Genomic DNA, 19,504 nt, shown 5'->3' on the forward strand with positions numbered 1-19,504 from the left:
CCCATGAGAGCAGGGTGCTCTGGGAACAGTAGGGGAACCTATGTGACAGCTCTGACTGGGATGTGTCAGGAGCTGTCCGGGAAGGCTTCTTGGAGGAAGTGATCACTGTGAAGAGGCTTGTCAAGTAGGAGTAAGCCAGGTGGACAGAGGGACCACACCGAGGACACGGAGACCTGAGAACACGTGCCCTTCTGGGAAAATGGAGAGCAGCTCTGACAAAATGAAGCCATACAGGTTTGTCGATGCCAGGTCACGGTGGGTGGCAGTTTGCTGTGTGAAAGAATTTATGCTTTATTTGGAGGAAACAGAGAGGCATTGGCAGACGCGCTCCCTCACCTAGAGAGAACGCTTAAACGGAGAGCATCGAGTCAAGAAGAATATCCTGATGTAATGAAATTAACACAGGTGTGGAGCCTCGCAGGTTCTCAATCCTGGCGAAGCCCCGTCCGTGTGTGACTGCATCAACGCAGTCAACGCCATTCATCTCTATAATTTCGTGGTCAACCAGCGAGGACACCTAACCCTGTAGGGTCACCTCGAGCTCCAAACGGGCTTCATGCACCTCAGCTTCGCAGCAGGCTGTGTGACCCATAACAAGCATTTTAACGAATGTCAGCGCCCTTTGCCTCACCACTGGGTCGCTAAAGTACGAGAGCTATTGCTAGGCCTTTCCCTCCCCTCCCTTCCTTCCCTTTCCTCTTTCAGCGGTGTAAGCAGCAGCCGCAGCAGCCAAACGCCAGGGACGAGGAGGATGTCCACTCAGGCGAGCGCTCCTAAGCGATGATTAAAAAACAGCCGCACCGAAGCCGGGGCGCGGGCGGGAGCGAGGCTGGGCATGCTCAGAGGGCCGGGCTGGCGCGCGGCCGGGATCTCGGCGGCCGGAGGGAAGCGGGGCGGGGGCGCAGGCCGGAGCGGCGCCGGCGCGCATGCTCAGTGCCCGCTTCTGCTCGCTCCATCCAGTGCGGCAGCCGGAAAACCGCAGCGGCGGCGGCGGCGGCGGCTGACGGGGAGCGACCGAGCCGGGCGGCAGAAGGGGGGAAAAAAATACGAGGGGGCATAGCTGATAAGGCAGGACTGAGAGCCCGGGATTCACGGCCTCTCGCGGGCCGCCGCCTTCGCCGTCCGCAGGGAGGAAGGCCCGGGAGGCGGCGGCGGCAGAGACGGCGGCCGGAGAAGGAGGAGACGGCGACGGGAGGGGAGCGCAGAGGAGGGGCCGCGCCGCCGGCGGCCTGGGAGCCGCAGTGATTTTGACGTTTTCCTCCGCTCGGTCTCCGGCGGCCCCCGACCGGGCTGCGCTGCGGGGGGGACGCCCACCCCGTCCCGCGCGCCCGGCTCGTCCCTCCGCCCGCCGGGGCCTGAGGGGGTCTCCGCGCTCCGCGGGAAGGGAAGGGGGAGGCGGGGGCGTGCGGGCACCGCGATGGCGGGGACATTTTCCACAACGTGATTGTTAAAGCCTCCCCCCCCCTCCTTAAAATTCCGGGCCCTTCCAGCCTCCCCCCTCCCCCCCCCCAGCCCGTGTGACTAAACGGAGACAAAGGGGAGGCGGCCTCGCTCACACGCGCGCTCGCGGGGCGGGTGGCTCGGCGGGGCGCCGGCGCGGGGCGGGCGGACGGACCGACGGACGGACGCTGCGCCGTCACATTCCTATGCCCGGGAGGAGCGGCGGCGGCTCCCGCGGGAGGCGGCAGGCTCGCGGCGCGGACAGCTGAGCTTCTCCTCCCTCGTCGCCGCCCGGGCGGGCCTCGCCCCGGCCCCGATGATTTGAGCCCTTCCCTCGTCCGTTCCCGACCCCCGCGGCGGCGCGGCCACACCATGTGAAGGTTAGAGCCCGGACCTGCCGACGAGCCGCCGTGAAAGATGGGGGATGCTGCAGACCCCAGGGAGATGAGAAAGACGTTCATTGTTCCAGCCATCAAGCCCTTTGACCACTATGATTTCTCCAGGGCCAAAATCGCCTGCAATCTGGCCTGGCTGGTGGCCAAAGCCTTTGGGACAGGTAAGTGGCGTCTTCCCTTCCGTCTTTCTCCTTAGGATGTACACATCCCGGTTTTTTTTTTTTTCTTTCTTTTTTTTTTTTTTTTTTTGGTTTCCGATCATCGGATGCCCCCTCGGTGCGTGTGTTATCGCACAGGTTCAGGGAGATGATGGGGGACTGGGAAGACAAGAAAGAAAGGAGAAATTAGGCAGGTTTGGTCTTCAGCCAGGTGCTCCTGAATGGTCAGGCGGGATTTTACCCAGATTTCTTTTATTGGGTAGCAGAGGTGTTTTGTTGTGTCCAGTAAGCTGTTTTGTCTTGTTTTTACTTGGGGCGGTTTTGTGGTTATTTGCCTCGTCGTGCTGCGTACATTTTCCCCTCGGTCATAATTGTGATTACACCACCAAGAAATCTGAGCTGGTTTCTTTGATTATTGAAGGACGTGGACGGCACATAGTACTATATTGATTTTGACATTTGTAATGATGGCTGCTGTTCAGGCTTCCTAGAATGTAAGGTGGCCTGTGTCGAAGTGCAGTGTTGATTTTTGTTGTCATTCTTAAAGCCTGTATCATCCTTCCCTACACATTCCAGGCTCTATTAAACCAGTTATTTAAAACCAATATTCAGCTTGCTGATTGTGGGATGCTATTTTCATTTCCTATTATCAGTGAGATATATTCCTTTTACCAACGGTATCTTGGTTTCATAAATTAAGAGAAACAAACACTCCCTACTATGGGATTTTTTTTTTTTTTAATAGTAGAGTTTCTTTGAGGGCATGTGTTGTTGACACAGATTGTACAGTGGGGTAGCAATTAAACATTCTCTCCGTTACCCAGTCTTTGCAAAATAACAGGAAAAGGGCCTCCTGTTGTAATTCCTTAGCTGTTGCTTCAGGAGCCCATGTTGTAGAGCCCTGAAAAAATCAGAGAGCTTTTCATAGGAAGATGCTCGTGTAAGGAAATTTCCTCTGATAACTTCAGGAATCATTTTGTAAGGTTTCTCTGCCCTAGTTTAAATAAAGTTTGGATGTGTAAAATATTGGTTGAAAAGTTTCTCAGTTTTTGCAGATATTTCTCCAGATGTTAAATAAATCTGTTTGGTTTTTTGTTTGTTTTTTTTTTTTTAATTTTTTGCGGGAGGAGAATGACTTATTTCCACTCTGAAGGCTGTGAAAATATGGGGGTTAATGCTCTCGTTCATTCTTCTTAAACATCATGCATAGCTGGATGTTTTCAGAGCTGCACATTTTAGTTAACTAGCAAAGGAATCTCAGTGTTTGGGAAATTATTTTAATTCATTTTGAAGGAAACTTTAACGTGATTTTATGTTTATGACAACTTTGTTTTATTTAAATTCTCATATTTTGATATTGAAGTAGAAAGATGTTAAGGTTTTAAAACTGGCATCAGGAGTAAGTGTAATTGAAACTCATCTTGAAATAATTTACATTTTAAAGATTTATTTGGAACTAAATGTGTAGAGTAACACATAGGAAGGAAGAAGCACAAAGTGTCCATGTATTTTTATTTTCTGGCACCATTGATATCAGCAATGAGAATAATAGATGTATTTTGGTTTTAACGTAAGCAGCATGCTGAAGCTGATATCCATTTGGAGGAGAAATGAAAGCTGTTTAAGTATTTTGGAAAGACAGAGGGAAATTTACGTGGCGACCTATGTGGAAAAGCAATGTGTATGAAATGGAAGGTAGGGGAATAACACGGATACTTTCTTTCCTTCTGAAACTGAGAGGATGCTTATAGTACAGATGTCAGAATGTTGCCCTCGATTCACAAAGGCTGCTAACCAGAAAGTGGCCTACTTTCGGGATATATGTCAGGCAAGTTTGCCAGATTCTGGACCGCTTGAGGAACACGTATTGAACACACTTAAAAAGAAAGGAAGTGAAAGGAATCTAATATCAATGGAATCTGTTGTGTGCCAGGCACTCTGTTAGATGCTTTGCATGAAATTATACATTAGGGATTCACAGCAAGTCTGTGATGTAGGTAGTTTGTTCCCCATTTTTAAAAAATGAGGATGCCAGTGCACAGGGAGGTTAAACAACTTTCCTATGATCACACTTTTAGTAAGGGTGGAGATACGTTTTCATTTGACTGACTCCCAAGGGCATGGCATTGGTGGGGGCAGGGTATACCTGCTGTATGCCTAGTACTTTAAGTACATTGCTTCATTTACTCCTACAGCAACCCTCGAGGTAGATACTGTTCTCATTTTACAGATGAGGGAACAGGTTCAGAGCTTTTAATTTGTTTGAGATTAAACATCTGGCAGGTGGTGGATTTTGCATGCCAGCTCAGGTCTTTCTGACTCTGAAGTCTTTGCTCTTTATACCACTGTGCAGAGTGTGAAAAATGTGCACATAGTACATGTTAGAAGTCTTATTTATTTATTTTTTTATTTTCTTTAAAGAGTGGGCAGATCTTAACATACTCTCCGAAGGCTTAGATGAATATTATTGGTACTTGGTTACATTTGCCTTGGCAACAGTTGGAATGGATAAAAAGATCATACTCAAAATGGAATGAGAACCAAGGTTAAAAGACCTTAAGAGGGTGACTTAGTAACAGAACTTAATACGTTATTGAGAATGTTATGTTTGTACATTTTGTTTATTCTTTAATCAACAGACTTTCAAAGTATACATTTATATGGAGTGAACAGAAGAAAAGTCACTTCATTTTTTTTATGTAATTTTTTTTCTTCATTTTCTGCAAACATTTAAGTGGCAAATGTTAACAGACAACGTATTTCAAAAGTATTACCTAAGGGTATTCAGTTAATCTTTCAAAAATATTAGCCCGACTTGAAGTTGTGATTTACCAAATTGCTTCTTTAACGATGATATAAGAATCTTCAGTTATTAATTTAGTTTTTTTTTTCCTATGAGAAACTTTTTAACTTTTGATATATTAAAAAGTAGTCAATTTTAGAATCATATGTGTTGGAAAAGTCATTTAAAATGATAGCTAGAAATCAATGATGGACATAGAATGAAGTTATTGAACCATACAAAATAAATAAAGCACTAGTATTGTAATACCTAGAAAGCAGTTGGAGGTTTTACTTCATTTGAAGTCTTACTTCTGAAGCTTTGAATTATATTCTTCTCATTACATTGAAAATAGTCCAAAGAGCCCAAGTCTTAATAGCTTATTTTGTAGAATAACACAGATACAGTTTTGATCAAATGAAGAATAAGTTTGTTTAGATGAATTTTAATAAACAGATGCTCATTACTTGAAGCAAATTCCAAAAGGGCAAGTTAAGCTGTACTGTCTCTGCTGTATTTGAACAGCTTAACCCATTTAAGCAATGGTATTGCTGAGTTTGCTTTAAATGTTCTGCTCCTCTAAATCTTTTAGGGAAAATGATGGGTACAAAACCTCTTTATGAAATTCTTGAATTTGAAATTCTTAACATGGAATTTAAGGCCCACTTCCTAGTGTTAATATATCATTTCAACTTTATCAACTATCATTCTCCCTTTTTAAAAAATTTTTTTTAAATGTTTATTTGTTTTTGAGAGAGAGAGAGAGCGAGAGAGAGAGAGCGCACAAGCAGGGGAGGGGCAGAGAGAGAGGGAGACACAGAATCTGAAGCAGGCTCTAGGCTCTGAGCTGTCAGCACAGATCCGATGATGGGCTTGAACTCAGGAACCGCGAGGTCATGACCTGAGCTGAAGTTGGACACTTAACCAGCTGAGCCACCCAGGTGCCCCTTATTCTCTCTTTTTAAAAAAAAATCATTCTCCTTTTCATACTGTTTAGTTTAGTAGTATAAAATCATTTATCCAAACACATTTTGCTGTCAAAATCCTATGTAAGCTCTAATTTATATACATGTGTAGGTTGTGATGACAATGGGTGGCATTGTGGTTAAGAAAGACTAATAGCAGAGAGGCCAGTTAGGGAAGTTATTGCAGGAGTTAAGGCAAGATATCAAGAAAGCTTATAGTAGAGTGGAAATGATAAAGCTGCTAATATTTATTAAGTACTTGCTGTGTATCAGGCACTTTGCATGTATTACATAATTTTAATTCTCATAACAGCTTTTAAGAGATGGAAACTATTAATCATTCCAATTTTACTGATGAGGAGAATGAAGCTCAGAGGTTTAGGGAACTCATCCAGAGCCATTCAGTTTATAGAGCTGGGGAGGGACACAGAGAGAGATGGAGACAGAGAATCTCAAGCAGGTTCCAGGCTGTCAGTGCAGAGCCCAACTTGGGGCTTGATCCCACGAACCATGAGATCATGACCTGAGCTGAAATCAAGAGTCTGGACAGACTGAGTCACCCAGGCAGCCCCGTGTTGCCCAAATATCTTATCTGAGAAATCCAATAAAGTAGGTAGCTAATAATGTAGATATGGAGTATGATTGGTAAGTTGAGGATAGAAATAATAATTTCAGGGTCTTCTGTGCATAAAATGTAACTGAAATTGTAGTAGATGTGAGGGTGATGGAATGTAGGGTAGTGAACACTTTACTTTGAGAGGGGGTGCTGAAGAAAAGGAGGCAGAATTAAAGCAATCAGAGAGTTAGAAAGAGAATTAAGAAAGTATAATAATACTGAGGCCCTGGAAGGAAAAATTTCAAGGGGGTGGTCTCATTAACAGTGTCAAATGCTGTAGGTTTTTATTTTGTTTTTATTTTTTTAAAGATTTTATTTTATTTTTATTTCTTATTTCTTTTTTCTTTTTGTTAAGTACGCTTCATGCCCAGTGTGGAGCCCAATGCAGGACTTGAACTCATGACCCTGAGATCAAGGCCTGAGCTGAGATCGAGTCGGACGCTTAGCCGACTGAGCCCCCCAGGCACCCCTAAAGATTTTATTTTTTTAAGTAATCTCTACACCCAGTGTGGGGCTTGAACTCACAGGCCCAAGATCAAGAGTCACATGCTCTACTGACTGAGCCAGCCAGGCGCGCCTATAGGTTTTTAAACCATGCATGCCGTTCTGATAAGGGAGATGTGATACAGGTTGTGACTGTAGTAGAGTTCAGGAAATATATAAGGGCCATGTAACTGGAATGGTGACATTCAGAGGGAGGGAGAGGTAAGGGAGGGGGAAAGGGTACCACCAGCGTCAGTGATCTGTGAAGGAAGACCTCTGAAGTGGAGGTGGTAGTTAGACTTGATCCTGAGGTGAGTCAGACTGAATGGAAAGTAGGCATTGTAGATGCGGAGATAGTTTGTGCAGGCATGGAGTTCTGAAACCAACATAGACCAGTAGGATTGGGGAGGTTTATGTAATAAGTGTAGTAGGAGATCCAGCTTGAAAGGTAGATTGGAACAGAATTGTTTGAAGAGCCAGGTTAAGGAATTTGGTATTTATTTTGTAGATAAATTATTCTAAGCATATTGGATTGAAAAAGTGCTATGACTAATTTGTTAAACACATACTTTGTGCTAAGTACAATTTTGAACATTTTATATTTATTATTTCTTTTAATTCTGAGAATGACCCTATTAAGTGGAAACCATTTTATTTCTTCTATAACTCTAAAGCAAGGTTTCCCAACCACAGAACTATGGGATGGGTAATTCTTTTTTGTGGAGGGCCATCCTATGCATTGTAGGATTTTAGCAGCATCCTTGGCCTAGTTGATAGTAGTATTCTCCACTGTCATTTCCAGTTGTGACAACCAAAAATGTCTCCAGACTTTCTCAATGTCTCCTGGGAGGCCAAATGACCCCAGCTTGAGAACACTTGCCATAACAATTTTAAGATATACATGCAATTTAAAAAGGGTTTTTGTACATTAAAGTCCAAATTAATTGTAAGACATCCTGATTTCAGAAGTATTCAAATGGAACATAAGAATTTAGGAAATTGGATAGTTTGCCCTTTTTGTTAATGAGCAAACAGGTTTAGAGGGCTTAAATAACTTGCCTTTGATCAACTTGTAAGTGGTGGAACCAGAATTATAGTCTAAACCTTTATGATACTAAAATTTGTATTTTAACCTCTATGTTATATATGCTTTCTGTAGTTCATCACAATTTTATTTTTTTGATGTTTATTTATTTTTGAGAGAGAGAGAGAGAGAGATTGAGTGCAAGCAGGGGAGGGGCAGAGAGAGAGGGAGACACAGAATGCGAAGCAGGCTCCAGGCTCTGAGCTGTCAACACAGAGCACGATGCGGGGCTCGAACCCATGAACCACCAGATCATGACCTGAGCCAAAGTCAGATGCTTAACTGACCAAGCCACCCAGGAACTCCAGTAGTTCATTACAATTGTATAGTATTGGAAGTGAAGGCATGAATGCATGAAAACCTTTCAAATATAAGTGTTAAATTTGTTTTGCAGAATTGAAAGTTTATTTAATCTGGGGCACCTTGGTGGCTCAGTCCCTGAAGCGTCCGACTTCGGCTCAGGTCATGATCTCGTGGTTTGTGGGTTTGAGCCCTGTGTTGGACTCTGTGCTGACAGCTCAGAGCCTGGAGCCTGTTTCGCATTCTGTGTCTCATTCTCTCTCTGCCCCTCCCCCACTGTGCTCTGTCTTTGTCTCTCAAAAATAAATAAATGTAAAAAATTTTTTTAAAGCTTATTTAATCTTAAACAAACCTGGTATTTGATAAATTAGTACAGAAATATAAAATATATTTAGTATTGGTCTGTCATTTCAGAGTCTCCTCCCCCTCCCTAAACCCTGGTGAATCTAGTTTTCCATGTATACTAGTTTATGGACCTTTTCCATTGGTACATTACAAATAATAATACTTTATTTTTAATTTTATTTTTTTAAATTTACATCCAAATTAGTTAGCGTATAGTGCAACAATGATTTCAGGAGTAGATTCCTTAATGCCCCTTACCCATTTAGCCCATCCCGCCTCCCACATTTGCTCCAGTAACCCTCTGTTTGTTCTCCATATTTATGAGTCTCTTATGCTTTGTCCCCCTCCCTGTTTGTATATTTTTGTTTCCCTTTCTTATGTTCATCTGTTTTGTCTCTTAAAGACCTCATATGAGTGAAGTCATATGATATTTGTCTTTCTCTGACTAATTTCACTTAGCATAATACCCTCCAGTTCCATCCACGTAGTTGCAAATGGCAAGATTTCATTCTTTTTGATTGCCAAATAATACTCCATTGTATATATATATACCACTTCTTCTTTATTCATCCATCGATGGGCAACAAATAATAATACTTAAATGTTACACATTTATTAGTAGTGACAAGCTTGGTGCTTTAGCTGAGATAAAAGTTGTTTTCATTTATGACATTGATCACTTTCCATCCTGTGCCTTGCACAGTTTTTCCTTTCCTTCTTTAACATTGATTCTTCATCAACATAACATTTTAGATTAAAGGCGTGTACAGTAGTATCTTTGCAGTTCTCATACTACCACTTATTCCCTTTTTTTTCTGGGACATTTTCCTGAAGTACTCTTTGTCTTGGTTTCCCTACTTGCTGAATAGTCATGGTAATAAGCATGTGTATGCTGCTTTGAGTTCACTAGAAGAAAAAATTGAGGAGTGTTAGAATTTATCAGTCTCACACTTAGGCTACCTTTACATATTCTGTGAGCAGTGTGGAATGGGATTATATTTCTTATAGTAACTTCAAAGAATTATTTTTATTGAAAGTATTTTTCACTACAAACTAGACAAACTAGAGGCTGGGCATATAGCAGTAGGGAGGCCACTGAGCTCGTCCTGTAATCCTTACAGCTGTACTCTGCGGTATTATGCCTAGTAATGTTTGTGGAGTATTCTGTTTTCTTAAGACAAAGAGATGGAATTTCCGTTAACCGGAATAAGTGTTCATCTCTGCACTCCATATTTCATAAACATAGGTTCCTGGGAGTGTGTGTGTATGATCTTAAAAAGGTGTTTTGGAAGTGCCATATTCACCAATTCCCAGCTCTCTCCTTCACACCGTTTTTCTTTTTTCTTTTTTAAAATGTTTATTTCTTTTTGAGAGAGAGAGAGAGAGAGAGAGAGAGGGAGTGAGCAGGAGAGGGGCAGAGAGAGAGGGGAACAGAGGATCTGAAGCAGGCTCTGTGCTGACAGCAACAAGCCTGATGCAGGGCTCAAACTCATGTGACCTGAGCTGAAGTTGGACGCCTAACTGACTGAGCCACCCAGGTGCCCCTTCTTTTTTTTCTTTTTCTTTTTCTTTTTCTTTTTCTTTTTCTTTTTCTTTTTCTTTTTCTTTCTTTCTTTCTTTTTTAAATTTTAGAGAGAGTGGAAGCAGGGGAGAGGGGCAGAGGGGAGGAGGGAGAGAGAAAGAGAATTTTAAGCAGGCTTCATTCACCCTCTTGTGTGGAGCCCAGTGTGGGACTCCTTCCCACAAGCTGGGATCATGACCTGAGCCACCCAGGTGCCCCCACACCATTTTTTGTCTCTAAAATGGGAATTGTCTCTCTCACTCTCTCTCTGCCTTTCCCCTGCTGTCTCTTTGTCTTTCAACATAAACAAATAAACTTAAAAAAAGTAAACATTAAAAAACACCCAAAAATCTTTTCAAATGGGAATTGCATGCAGATTCTGAGTACTTTAGGCTCTTGGATAAAAGACATTTGATGAAACATTTGAAATATTTTAAAAGACGTTTGTCCTCAACCACGCACGGTAAGTTTCAAAATACAGTTGACCCTTGAGCTGCATGGATCCATGTATATATAGATTATTCTCAATAAACATATTGGAAAACTTTTTGGAGATTTGTGACAGTTTGAAAAAACTTGTAGATGAACTGCATAGTCTAGAAATACTGAAAAAAAATTAAGAAAAGTTAGGTATTATGAGAATACAGTATATAATACAACATGTAAAATGTGTTATTAACTGTTTATATTACTGGTGTGGCTTCTAGTTGATGGTAGGCTCTTAGTAATTAGTTTTTTGGGGAGTCAAAAGTGATATGCAGATTTTTGACTACATGGCGGGGGCGGGGGGTCGAGTTGGTACCCTTAACCCCCTGGGTTGTTCGAGGGTCAAATGTAGATGGTTTCATTTTTTTCTGCTGGCATTTTCTACTGCTCTCCAGATTCTCTTTTTCAGCTGTCTTCTTGTTTTCCCTTCTCTTTTTTGATGACATTCAAATAAAGGGGTTGCTGACCTTGTTAATTTTTCTCTAATTCATAGTTTTGTAGAACTTTGTAATGTAACAGATTTTGACATAGCAGAAATTTGTCTTTTTTTCCAGCCACCTCCATTTTTAAAAAATACATACTAAAGATTGTGATGATATCTTGAAAATTTACTTTTTGACCCCAAAATATTTTTTGAACAGATGAGACAGGCACAGATTGAAAACTCAAAAGGTATTTCAGGGTAGTTCTAGTGAAAAGTCTCCTTCCCATCTGGACCCAGAGTCACTGCCATTTATTTAAAGCTAGGTGCCATCATCAGAAGTCTGCTTTTTAAAAGATCTCTTAAAGTACACTTAAAATGATTAAAATGATAAATTTTATGTTATGTGTATTTTACCACATTAAAAAAAAGATCTCTTAAAAACAGTAGAAAATGTATTGAAAAGAGACTAAGATTTGCAAAGGGGAAATAAGTAGGAAGTCATAGTCCAAGTGAGAGATGATGACAACTTGAATTTGGATTGCAGCAGTGGATATGGAAAGAAGTGGGTGAATGTAAAAGATAAGACTTGGTGATTGGGCATGTGGCAACAAAGATGAGATTGTGGGGAGTGTTACGATTGCTTCTGTTTACTGAGAAAGGGAATAATGGAAGAGAGCCAGGTTGTGTGTATGTGCAAAGAACAGCATGGAGTTTGAGGAATATCTAAAATGGTGGTGTGTGCATTAGGCCTTAAAAATTCATATGTGGAATTTAGAAGATCTTTGGGATGAGACACATACATGGTTATAAAAAGAGTAACTGCCAGTCACTTTGAAGGAAAGTACAGAGGAGAGACAAGGGGACCTAACACAGGAGAGCCAGCAAAGGAGCCAGACTCAGAGTAACCAGAGAAGAGGAAAACAAGGCAGGGAAGTATGGAATCTCAAGCATAGGGAAGAGAACACTGAAGATGAGGGAGGTGTAAGGTTGTGCTGAGACAGATTAAGCAAGAAGTCTTATAAAATTCCATTGAGTTAACACCGATGAAGTTTTTTTTTTTATTTAAAAAAAAATTTTTTTTTTTTTAATGTTTGTTTATTTTTGAGACAGGGAGAGACAGAGCATGAATGGGGGAGGGTCAGAGAGAGAGGGAGACACAGAATCTGAAACGGGCTCCAGGCTCTGAGCTGTCATCACAGAGCCCGACGCGGGGCTCGAACTCACGGACTGCAAGATCATGACCTGAGCTGAAGTCGGATGCTTAACCGACTGAGCCACCCAGGCACCCCAACACCGATGAAGTTTTTGATGACTTGGCTGAGGACATGTTGAGGGCAATGTAGAAGCAAAACTGTGACCATAGTAGGTTGAAAGTTAATGAGAGTATCTTCACTTGTGGTAACAGAAAATCCATCTCAAATCGGCTTACAATACAGAGGACTTGTTGGCTCATATAACCAAAAAAATTCTGAGATAAGTTGGACTTTTGATCTGATTTGATCAGGTCCCATTTCCATTTCTTTGTGATTCCCCTAGCTATGCCCTTCTTTGTGTGTGAGTTTCATTCTCCAGCTGTCTTCTCTCATGGTAGCAAATGGCTGTAGTAGTTCCAGGCCTCACATCCATCCACGTCCATATATCACACTACTCAGAGCTCTTTCTTAATCATTGAAAGTTGTGTACTCTTCTTTTTTTTCTTTCTCTTGAAATAAAGCCGTTTGATTTCAGAAAATATCAAATATGTCCAGTAACAGTAAACTGCCATGTACTTTTCACCCAACCTCCATGATCATCAACTCATAGCCAATCTTGATTATCATTTACATTGATTTTTCTGGCCACACTGATTATTTGAAGCAAATCCCAGACATTGTATCATTTCATCTATAAATATATTAGTGTGTATCTCTAGTCAGGAATACTCTTTTTAAATATAACCATGGTACTGGCATCATCACAGCACTGTCTGTTATACCACTCCGTATCCTTAGTATTAAGATTTCTCTGATTGTCTCATAAATCGTCTTTATTTTTTTGTTTTGCACTTCATTTGTTCCAATCTATATCCAAATAAGGGTCATATTTTGCAATTGGTTGGTATGTCTCTTTAAGGTTTTTTTTTTTTGAAATTTTTTTAATATATGGGCTCTTCCTCTGTGTCATTTTGTCTTGCTTCCATTTATTTACTGGAGGAACCAGAGTGTTTGCCCTTTAAAATTTCCCAATTCTGGGGGTGCCTGGGTGTCTCAGTTGGTTAAGCGTCTGACTTTGGCTCAGGTCATAATCCTACAGCTCGTGAGTTCAAGCCCTGTGTCAGGCTCTGTGCTAATGGCTCAGGCCTGGAGCCTGCTTCCAATTGTGTGTCTTCCTTTCTGCCCCTTCCCCGTGTTTGCGCTCGCGCACACGCATGCTCTCTCTCTCTCTCTCTCTCAAAAATAAACATTCAAAAAAATTTTTTTTTAATTTCCCAAGTCTGGATCTCCATGGTATTGTTTAATAGGTTTCCATAAATTGGCAGTTAGATCTAAAGAATTCTGTAGATTCAAGTTTATTTTTTGGCATACTTCACAGGTGGTGTGTATTTTTACCAGGAGGTGCTTAATGTCTAGTTGTCTCTTTTTCTATCATGATTTCATTTATTAGTGAGAAAGGTCTTTTAAATAGAAACTTCTCTTGGGGCGCCTGAGTGGCTCAGTCGGTTAAACGTCTGACTCTTGATCTCAGGGTTGTGAATTCCAGCTCCACATTGTGATCTGTGTGGGGCATGAAGATTACTTAAAAATTAATAAATAAATAAATAAAAAGAAAAAGAAACTTTTAGTATATGGTTACCCTTTGTGGGAAATTGCCTTCATAAATGATAGCCTCCAAGTAAATTACCAGGCAAACTACTCCAGAGGTCACAGAAAAGAAGAGCTCACAGACCTAATTAAAATGGTTAAATCCTATGGTTTGTTAAATCAATTTACAATGAGAAGCAAGGAGAAAGAGATCAGGTAAGTTAACACATTTTAGATAGAGTGCAAGCAGGGAGAAAGAACCATACTCTGAATCCTGCAATATACAGGGTTTATATGTCCATCTCTTTCTGCTACATTAGCCTTCCCTAATGATGATGGTATGGTCACAGGACCAGAGTTGAAGTTTCAACAAGGAGACCCACAGTGACACATAGGCCAGTGATACACACTTGCTCTATCAGACAGACACAGGGAACAAGCATGCCGGGCACTGCTGTGGGTTACCAATAAGTCTGATGAATAGCCTTGGACTTTGTGTTACTTGGTCAGAGGACAAGCAGGCCGGAATGGGTGTTACCAGTAGGTGGCCATATTAAGGACTCATGGATATTAAGTATGCATGTATATTTAGTGTTCATCGTCTCTTGTTCGTTTGTCTCATGCATATTCAATATAGCATGAATATTTAGGGCTTTATGTATATGTTTAGTATATCATGAATATTTAGTGTCTAGATACCTCATGAATATTTGGTATCTTTTGGGTTTTTTTCATTCTTTTTTTCTTTTTAAACATACATGATACAATCCACTTACCTTTATTTAACATATTTGAATTCTATGTTTAACAAACTTTTTGCTTACTAGTGCTTATCTATACTTAAAAGCTTTCACCTATATTTTACAAACTACAAACATATTCTTTTGTAGAATTGAAGAGTCTAGAAAGTGAAAGTACATTATACTGAGGTACAGGGAAGGCAGAATAAATGCCACTTCCTTCCCTTAACTGGGGGGAATTTGCGCCAAACTGTGTGGGTCACTGGCCCCCAAGAATCTGAAAGGGTAAAGAATAGGGAGAAAGAGCATTCTAAATAGTGACCAGAATATGCAAAGGCAAAGGCTCTGAAGTGTAAGAAAGTGTGATTGTTGGGAACTGAATGTGGCTAGCAGGGATGCATAATACAAGGTGGTGGGTGGAGACAGGGATCTTCCTTCTAAGGTCAGAGGGAGGATTTTAATCCTTAAAGAAGTTGGAAATCATTGAAAACCCTAGAATTCGTGGTGGCGTGTGCGACATGATCAAATTTGCTTATTGCCTATAAGCAATGGGTGGAGAATGCTTTGACAAGAGTAGGGACAAGAGTAGATGTGTGAAGACAATTAGGAGTGAATGAAGTAATTCACATGAGAAGCACTGATTGCCTGGGCCCAAGAGATGTGAGTTGAGACTGTGAGAAGGGGATGGATTTTATTTGGGAGTTGAAGGAGAAGGAGGCATTAATGATGACTCCTAGGTTTCTGGCTTAGGCAACTAGGTGGATTGTGGTATAGTTTGTCGATGTGGGGAATGCTGGAAGATGAACAAATGTGGAGGAAAAGACTGATTTGGGACATTTTGAGGTTTCATGGTGTTTTCAGTGTAATTTCAAACATGTAAGAATAGTACAAGGAACTCCTGAGTACCCTTTAGCCAGATTTATCAGTTGTGAACATTTTGTCCCATTTATCATTCTCTTTCTCCCTCCCACACAAACATGTGTGTATATATATACACATAATATTTTCTGAACTGTTTGAGAATGCATGAGAGACATTGTGTCCCCTACCCCCAAAGACTTTAGTCTATCCCCTAAAATGAAGGATGTTTCTTATATATAATCTCAGTAAAATTATAACAATAATGAAACTTAACTTTGATACAATATTATTATCTAATCCACAGTCCAAATTCTAATTTGCCAATTATCTTAATGTCATTATTGCAATTTTTTTTTTCCATTCCAAGATCCAGTCCAGAATCATGCTTTGCAGTTAGTTGACTTGTCTCTTTGGTCTCCTTTAACCTGAAATAGTTCTTCAGTTTGTCTTGGTCTTTCATGATGTTGACACTTTTATAGACTGAGCACCCTGAGCTGCATGCTGAGCTGGGGCTCAAGCCCCTTCCTTGGGCACTGTCTTAGCTCTTGCCAAACCTCCTTTGGCCTGTGGTACAGGCAGCCAGTTCTCTGCAAGGGCCACCTGGGCTGCCTCCCCTCTTTAGGTTCTTATACCCTCCTTTCGAGTGTGGGCCCCTATTTAGCAGATATCCCCTCTGCCTTTGGTCTGAATGACTGGGATGGTGGCTGCTGGTGCTGGCAGTGTCCCAAGAATACCCAGACAGTATGAAGAAAAACAAAGTGCACAGAGACGTACCTTCTCCCAGGCAAAAATTGATGGAGATCCAGGAGCTAGACACCATTTCCCAATCCATTCCTCCTCCTGCCATCTTCTTTGGCTTTCTTTTTTCTTGTCCTTTTCTCTTCTCTCCCTTGGCTGACCTACCCTTGTACCCCCTCTCATCACTGCTGCCACCGCCACCTGTCTTTCCACCAACAGATGTACCCTCTTGCCCCCTTGCATGGAACCATCTCTGCACTGTCCATAGGATTTGGGCAAGAGTGCCCGGGAGGCACCCAGAAACCAGTTGGCATCTAGGTAGCCCCCAAGGACAGATGTTTAGCCAGAGGGACATTTCCTTAACCAAGATATAGGTGCTAGGCTGATTGCTACTGGAGTTTAGCAGACAGAGCTAGGAAACACACATATGCATACATAGCATAAAGTAAATATATTTCTTTTTCTGTATATAGATGGATGCATAACACCATGTGTTCAAACTGACACTTGGCATTTTAGTCCCAACACCACAGAGTTCGTTCTAGTCTTTCTAGTTCATTTCTAGTCCCTTCCTATATTTGTAGCTCCCCTTGTCAGTGAGAAACTTGGCACCCATTTTGAATTTGGGGTTTCTTGGTGACATCCAAGTGAAGAGTTGGGTAGGGTAGTTGGCTTATAAGGATCTGGGGCTTGGAAGAGGTGCTTTAGTCTCACAGGGTAGTGGGAGGAGTGGAGGAGGTAATTTAAGCTCAGGAATGCTGAACAGCACTTAACACATCATTTGGTAAGTGGAAGGGTAGAGGGAGTTCACTTTTAATTGGCATCTCATTTGAAGGCAAAGCTCAGTGTTTAGGTACTTGTCATTCTTTTAGTAAACATTTGAGTGCTTGCTGTGTTCCAGGCACTATTATTCTAGGCACTAGTGACACAGGACAAAGAAGTATCCTGCTCTCCTTGAGGTTACGTTGTAGTGGAAAGAGGCAGAAATAAACAAACATATATTATAGGATAGTAATAGCTGTTATATAGAGAATTAAAATAGGATGACTGATTGGGTGGTCAGGGAGGGTATATCTGAGGAGGTGACATTTAGCTGCCATCTGAATAGAATGAGCTATCTATGTGAAGGTTAGATTGAGGAATGTTAGAAGCAGAGGGAATAGCGAGCGCATAGACCAAAAGGCGTGAACTTGGCATGCTGTAGCAACAGAAAGACTTGGGTGTCTGGAGCATAGTGGGCTGGGGGAGGGAGAGGAAGTTGAAGCCGGAGGAGGAGGAGCTGGTATGTGTGCAAAATATGGAGAAACTTGAACTCAGAGAAGTTAATTAGTGCACTCAAAATCCCCTAGCAAGTAACTGCTAAAATTCAGACTCATCTTTTAAACTCCATTGCCCATACTTTTCCCAAAGCCCCAATTTTCCCCACTGTATCATGCTGCCCCACCCCCCTTTTTTTTTTAAATTTCAAAGAGCAGGGGAAAAGAGCAAGGGGAGGAGAGAGAGAGAAAGAAAGAAAGAATCTTAAGCAGGCTCCATGCTCAGTGCGGAGCCCCAGATGAAGCCCCTGACATGGGGCTCAATCCCCACCCAGCCCTGGGATCATGACCTGAGCCGAAATTAAGAGTTGGTTGCTCAACCGACTGAGCGACCCAGGTACCCCATATCATGCTGCCTCCTAATGGTAGTGAATGTAGGTTAACTGAAAACAGGTTTGGTTTTGAGCGTTTTACTTCTTTGCAGAAGTAAAGCGTGGCCTAGGAGATAACTTTAAAGTTTTCCAAGCAGGTGCAAAGAATGAATTATGATTATTAGCACAGAATCTGGGAGTTGAGGGGAGTTTTGAAATATTAGAGTTGTTTTAGGACAAGACTAATGACTAATATTTTTTAAAGAATAACATTTTCATTCATTTATCAGGTATGTATTGAGTGCTTACCATGTACCAGGCATTAAGTTAGGTGTTGGGGATTTATATCCTGGTGAATAAGATAGACCTGGTCCTTGCCTTCTGGTCATGTATAAGGGTACTCATTTTAGCACATCTTTGTCAATAGTGGGTTTTAAAAATAATTTTCCATTTTTTTAGGTAAAAAAATGACTCATTGTAACTTTCTCTGATTACTGGTAGTGTCGGGTTTTTTTTTTTTTTTTTCATGTTATTGATCATTTTTAGGTCTTGGTTAATTTCAAGTTCAAGGTCTATGGATTATTTTCAGTTGGAGTTTTTGAAACTCACTAGTTCTCTCTCAGTAATTGTTTTAGAAATAATTTTTTAGGTTTGGAAAATAAGGCAATATTCACATGACCGAGCATTATGATAATTTCTGAAATGTATTCCCCTCTTACCTCTCTACTCTTCATTGTTTTAAAGAAATCTGTATCATTTGCTGGCATATGTATGCAACTAGTAACTAGCCCATCTTTATAGAAAATTGCCTTGAGTAAATTACTGTCTACTCCCTTTACTTGTACTTCAAGCATTTCAGGTGATTGTTAATTTCAAAACTTAGATCTAGTTAGGATTTATGATACGATTAAGGTAAGTTCTGCTTAAGTCCTGGCACACAAGAAAAACTTGTCTCTTATCCTTTGCAATTCTAGGAGTGGTGATTCACTCATCCATTCCTTAAGCATTAATTTCTTACCTTTTGTGTTCTGGAGGTGAGGGAGAGGGTGAAACCTTTTATCTTTGATTTTGTCTGTTTCCTAAAATGCTGTCTCAGTTCATTTGTTTCACAATGTGCTACAGTTCCAAACTTAAAAAAATTCGTTTTGTATAGTTAGCAAAATGATAGACATTTTTGAAGTCATCTTTTAAGCATGTTTAGTTCTTTAAGACTTGTTTTTGAAAGTGACCTATTTTATATTACTCAGTATGCAGTTTTGCATTCTTTTGGGGGGGGTGGGAAAATCTGTTTTTGTAATATTCTTTGGCTTGCTGTGGATCTTTTCCCTTTTTCTTGTATCGGGATCTTTTTAAACTCTTTTTTTTTTAAGGTTTATTATTGATTTTGAGAGAGAGAGAGAGAGTGAGCACACATGTGCATGAGTGGGGGAGGGGCAGAGAGCGAGGGAGAAAGAGAGAATTCCAAGCAGGCTCTGCAACGTCAGTGCAGAGCTTGTTGTGGGGGTCCAGCTCATGAATTGTGAGATCATGACCTGAGCCGAAGTTGGATGCTTAACCAACTGAGCCACCCAGGCACCCTGCCTTGGGATCTTTTTAAAACTTACACTTTCATAACTTGGGTTTGTGGGTATTCCATAATAAAATGGAAGTAGCCCCTAGCTGCATGTCTTCTACCTTCTAGCCTTGTGATGTTGGCCAACCATTGTTATTTAAAAAATA

General features: G+C 41.3%; 1 protein-coding gene across 8 annotated transcripts in view; it reads left to right on the top strand.

Moving 5' to 3' along the window:
* The first annotated feature begins 979 nt into the window (after window positions 1-979).
* Window positions 980-19,504, top strand: part of CAMSAP2 (calmodulin regulated spectrin associated protein family member 2) — a 113,002-nt gene continuing 94,477 nt past the window's right edge. For 4 of the 8 annotated variants that reach the window (XM_078440829.2, XM_078440828.2, XM_078440831.2 and 1 more), the window contains exon 1: window positions 982-1,996. In XM_078440829.2, coding sequence (XP_078296955.1) covers window positions 1,858-1,996 — 139 coding nt within the window. In that variant the 5' untranslated portion in view covers window positions 982-1,857. Of the gene's footprint in view, window positions 1,997-19,504 lie in introns of all 8 variants that reach the window. The other 4 variants (XM_078440830.2, XM_078440833.2, XM_078440834.2 and 1 more) reach the window with 3 other exon arrangements.

This window comes from Panthera onca, chromosome F1 (genome assembly GCF_046562875.1).
Source record: "Panthera onca isolate mPanOnc1 chromosome F1, mPanOnc1 haplotype 2, whole genome shotgun sequence".
NCBI classification, from domain to species: Eukaryota; Metazoa; Chordata; class Mammalia; order Carnivora; family Felidae; genus Panthera; species Panthera onca.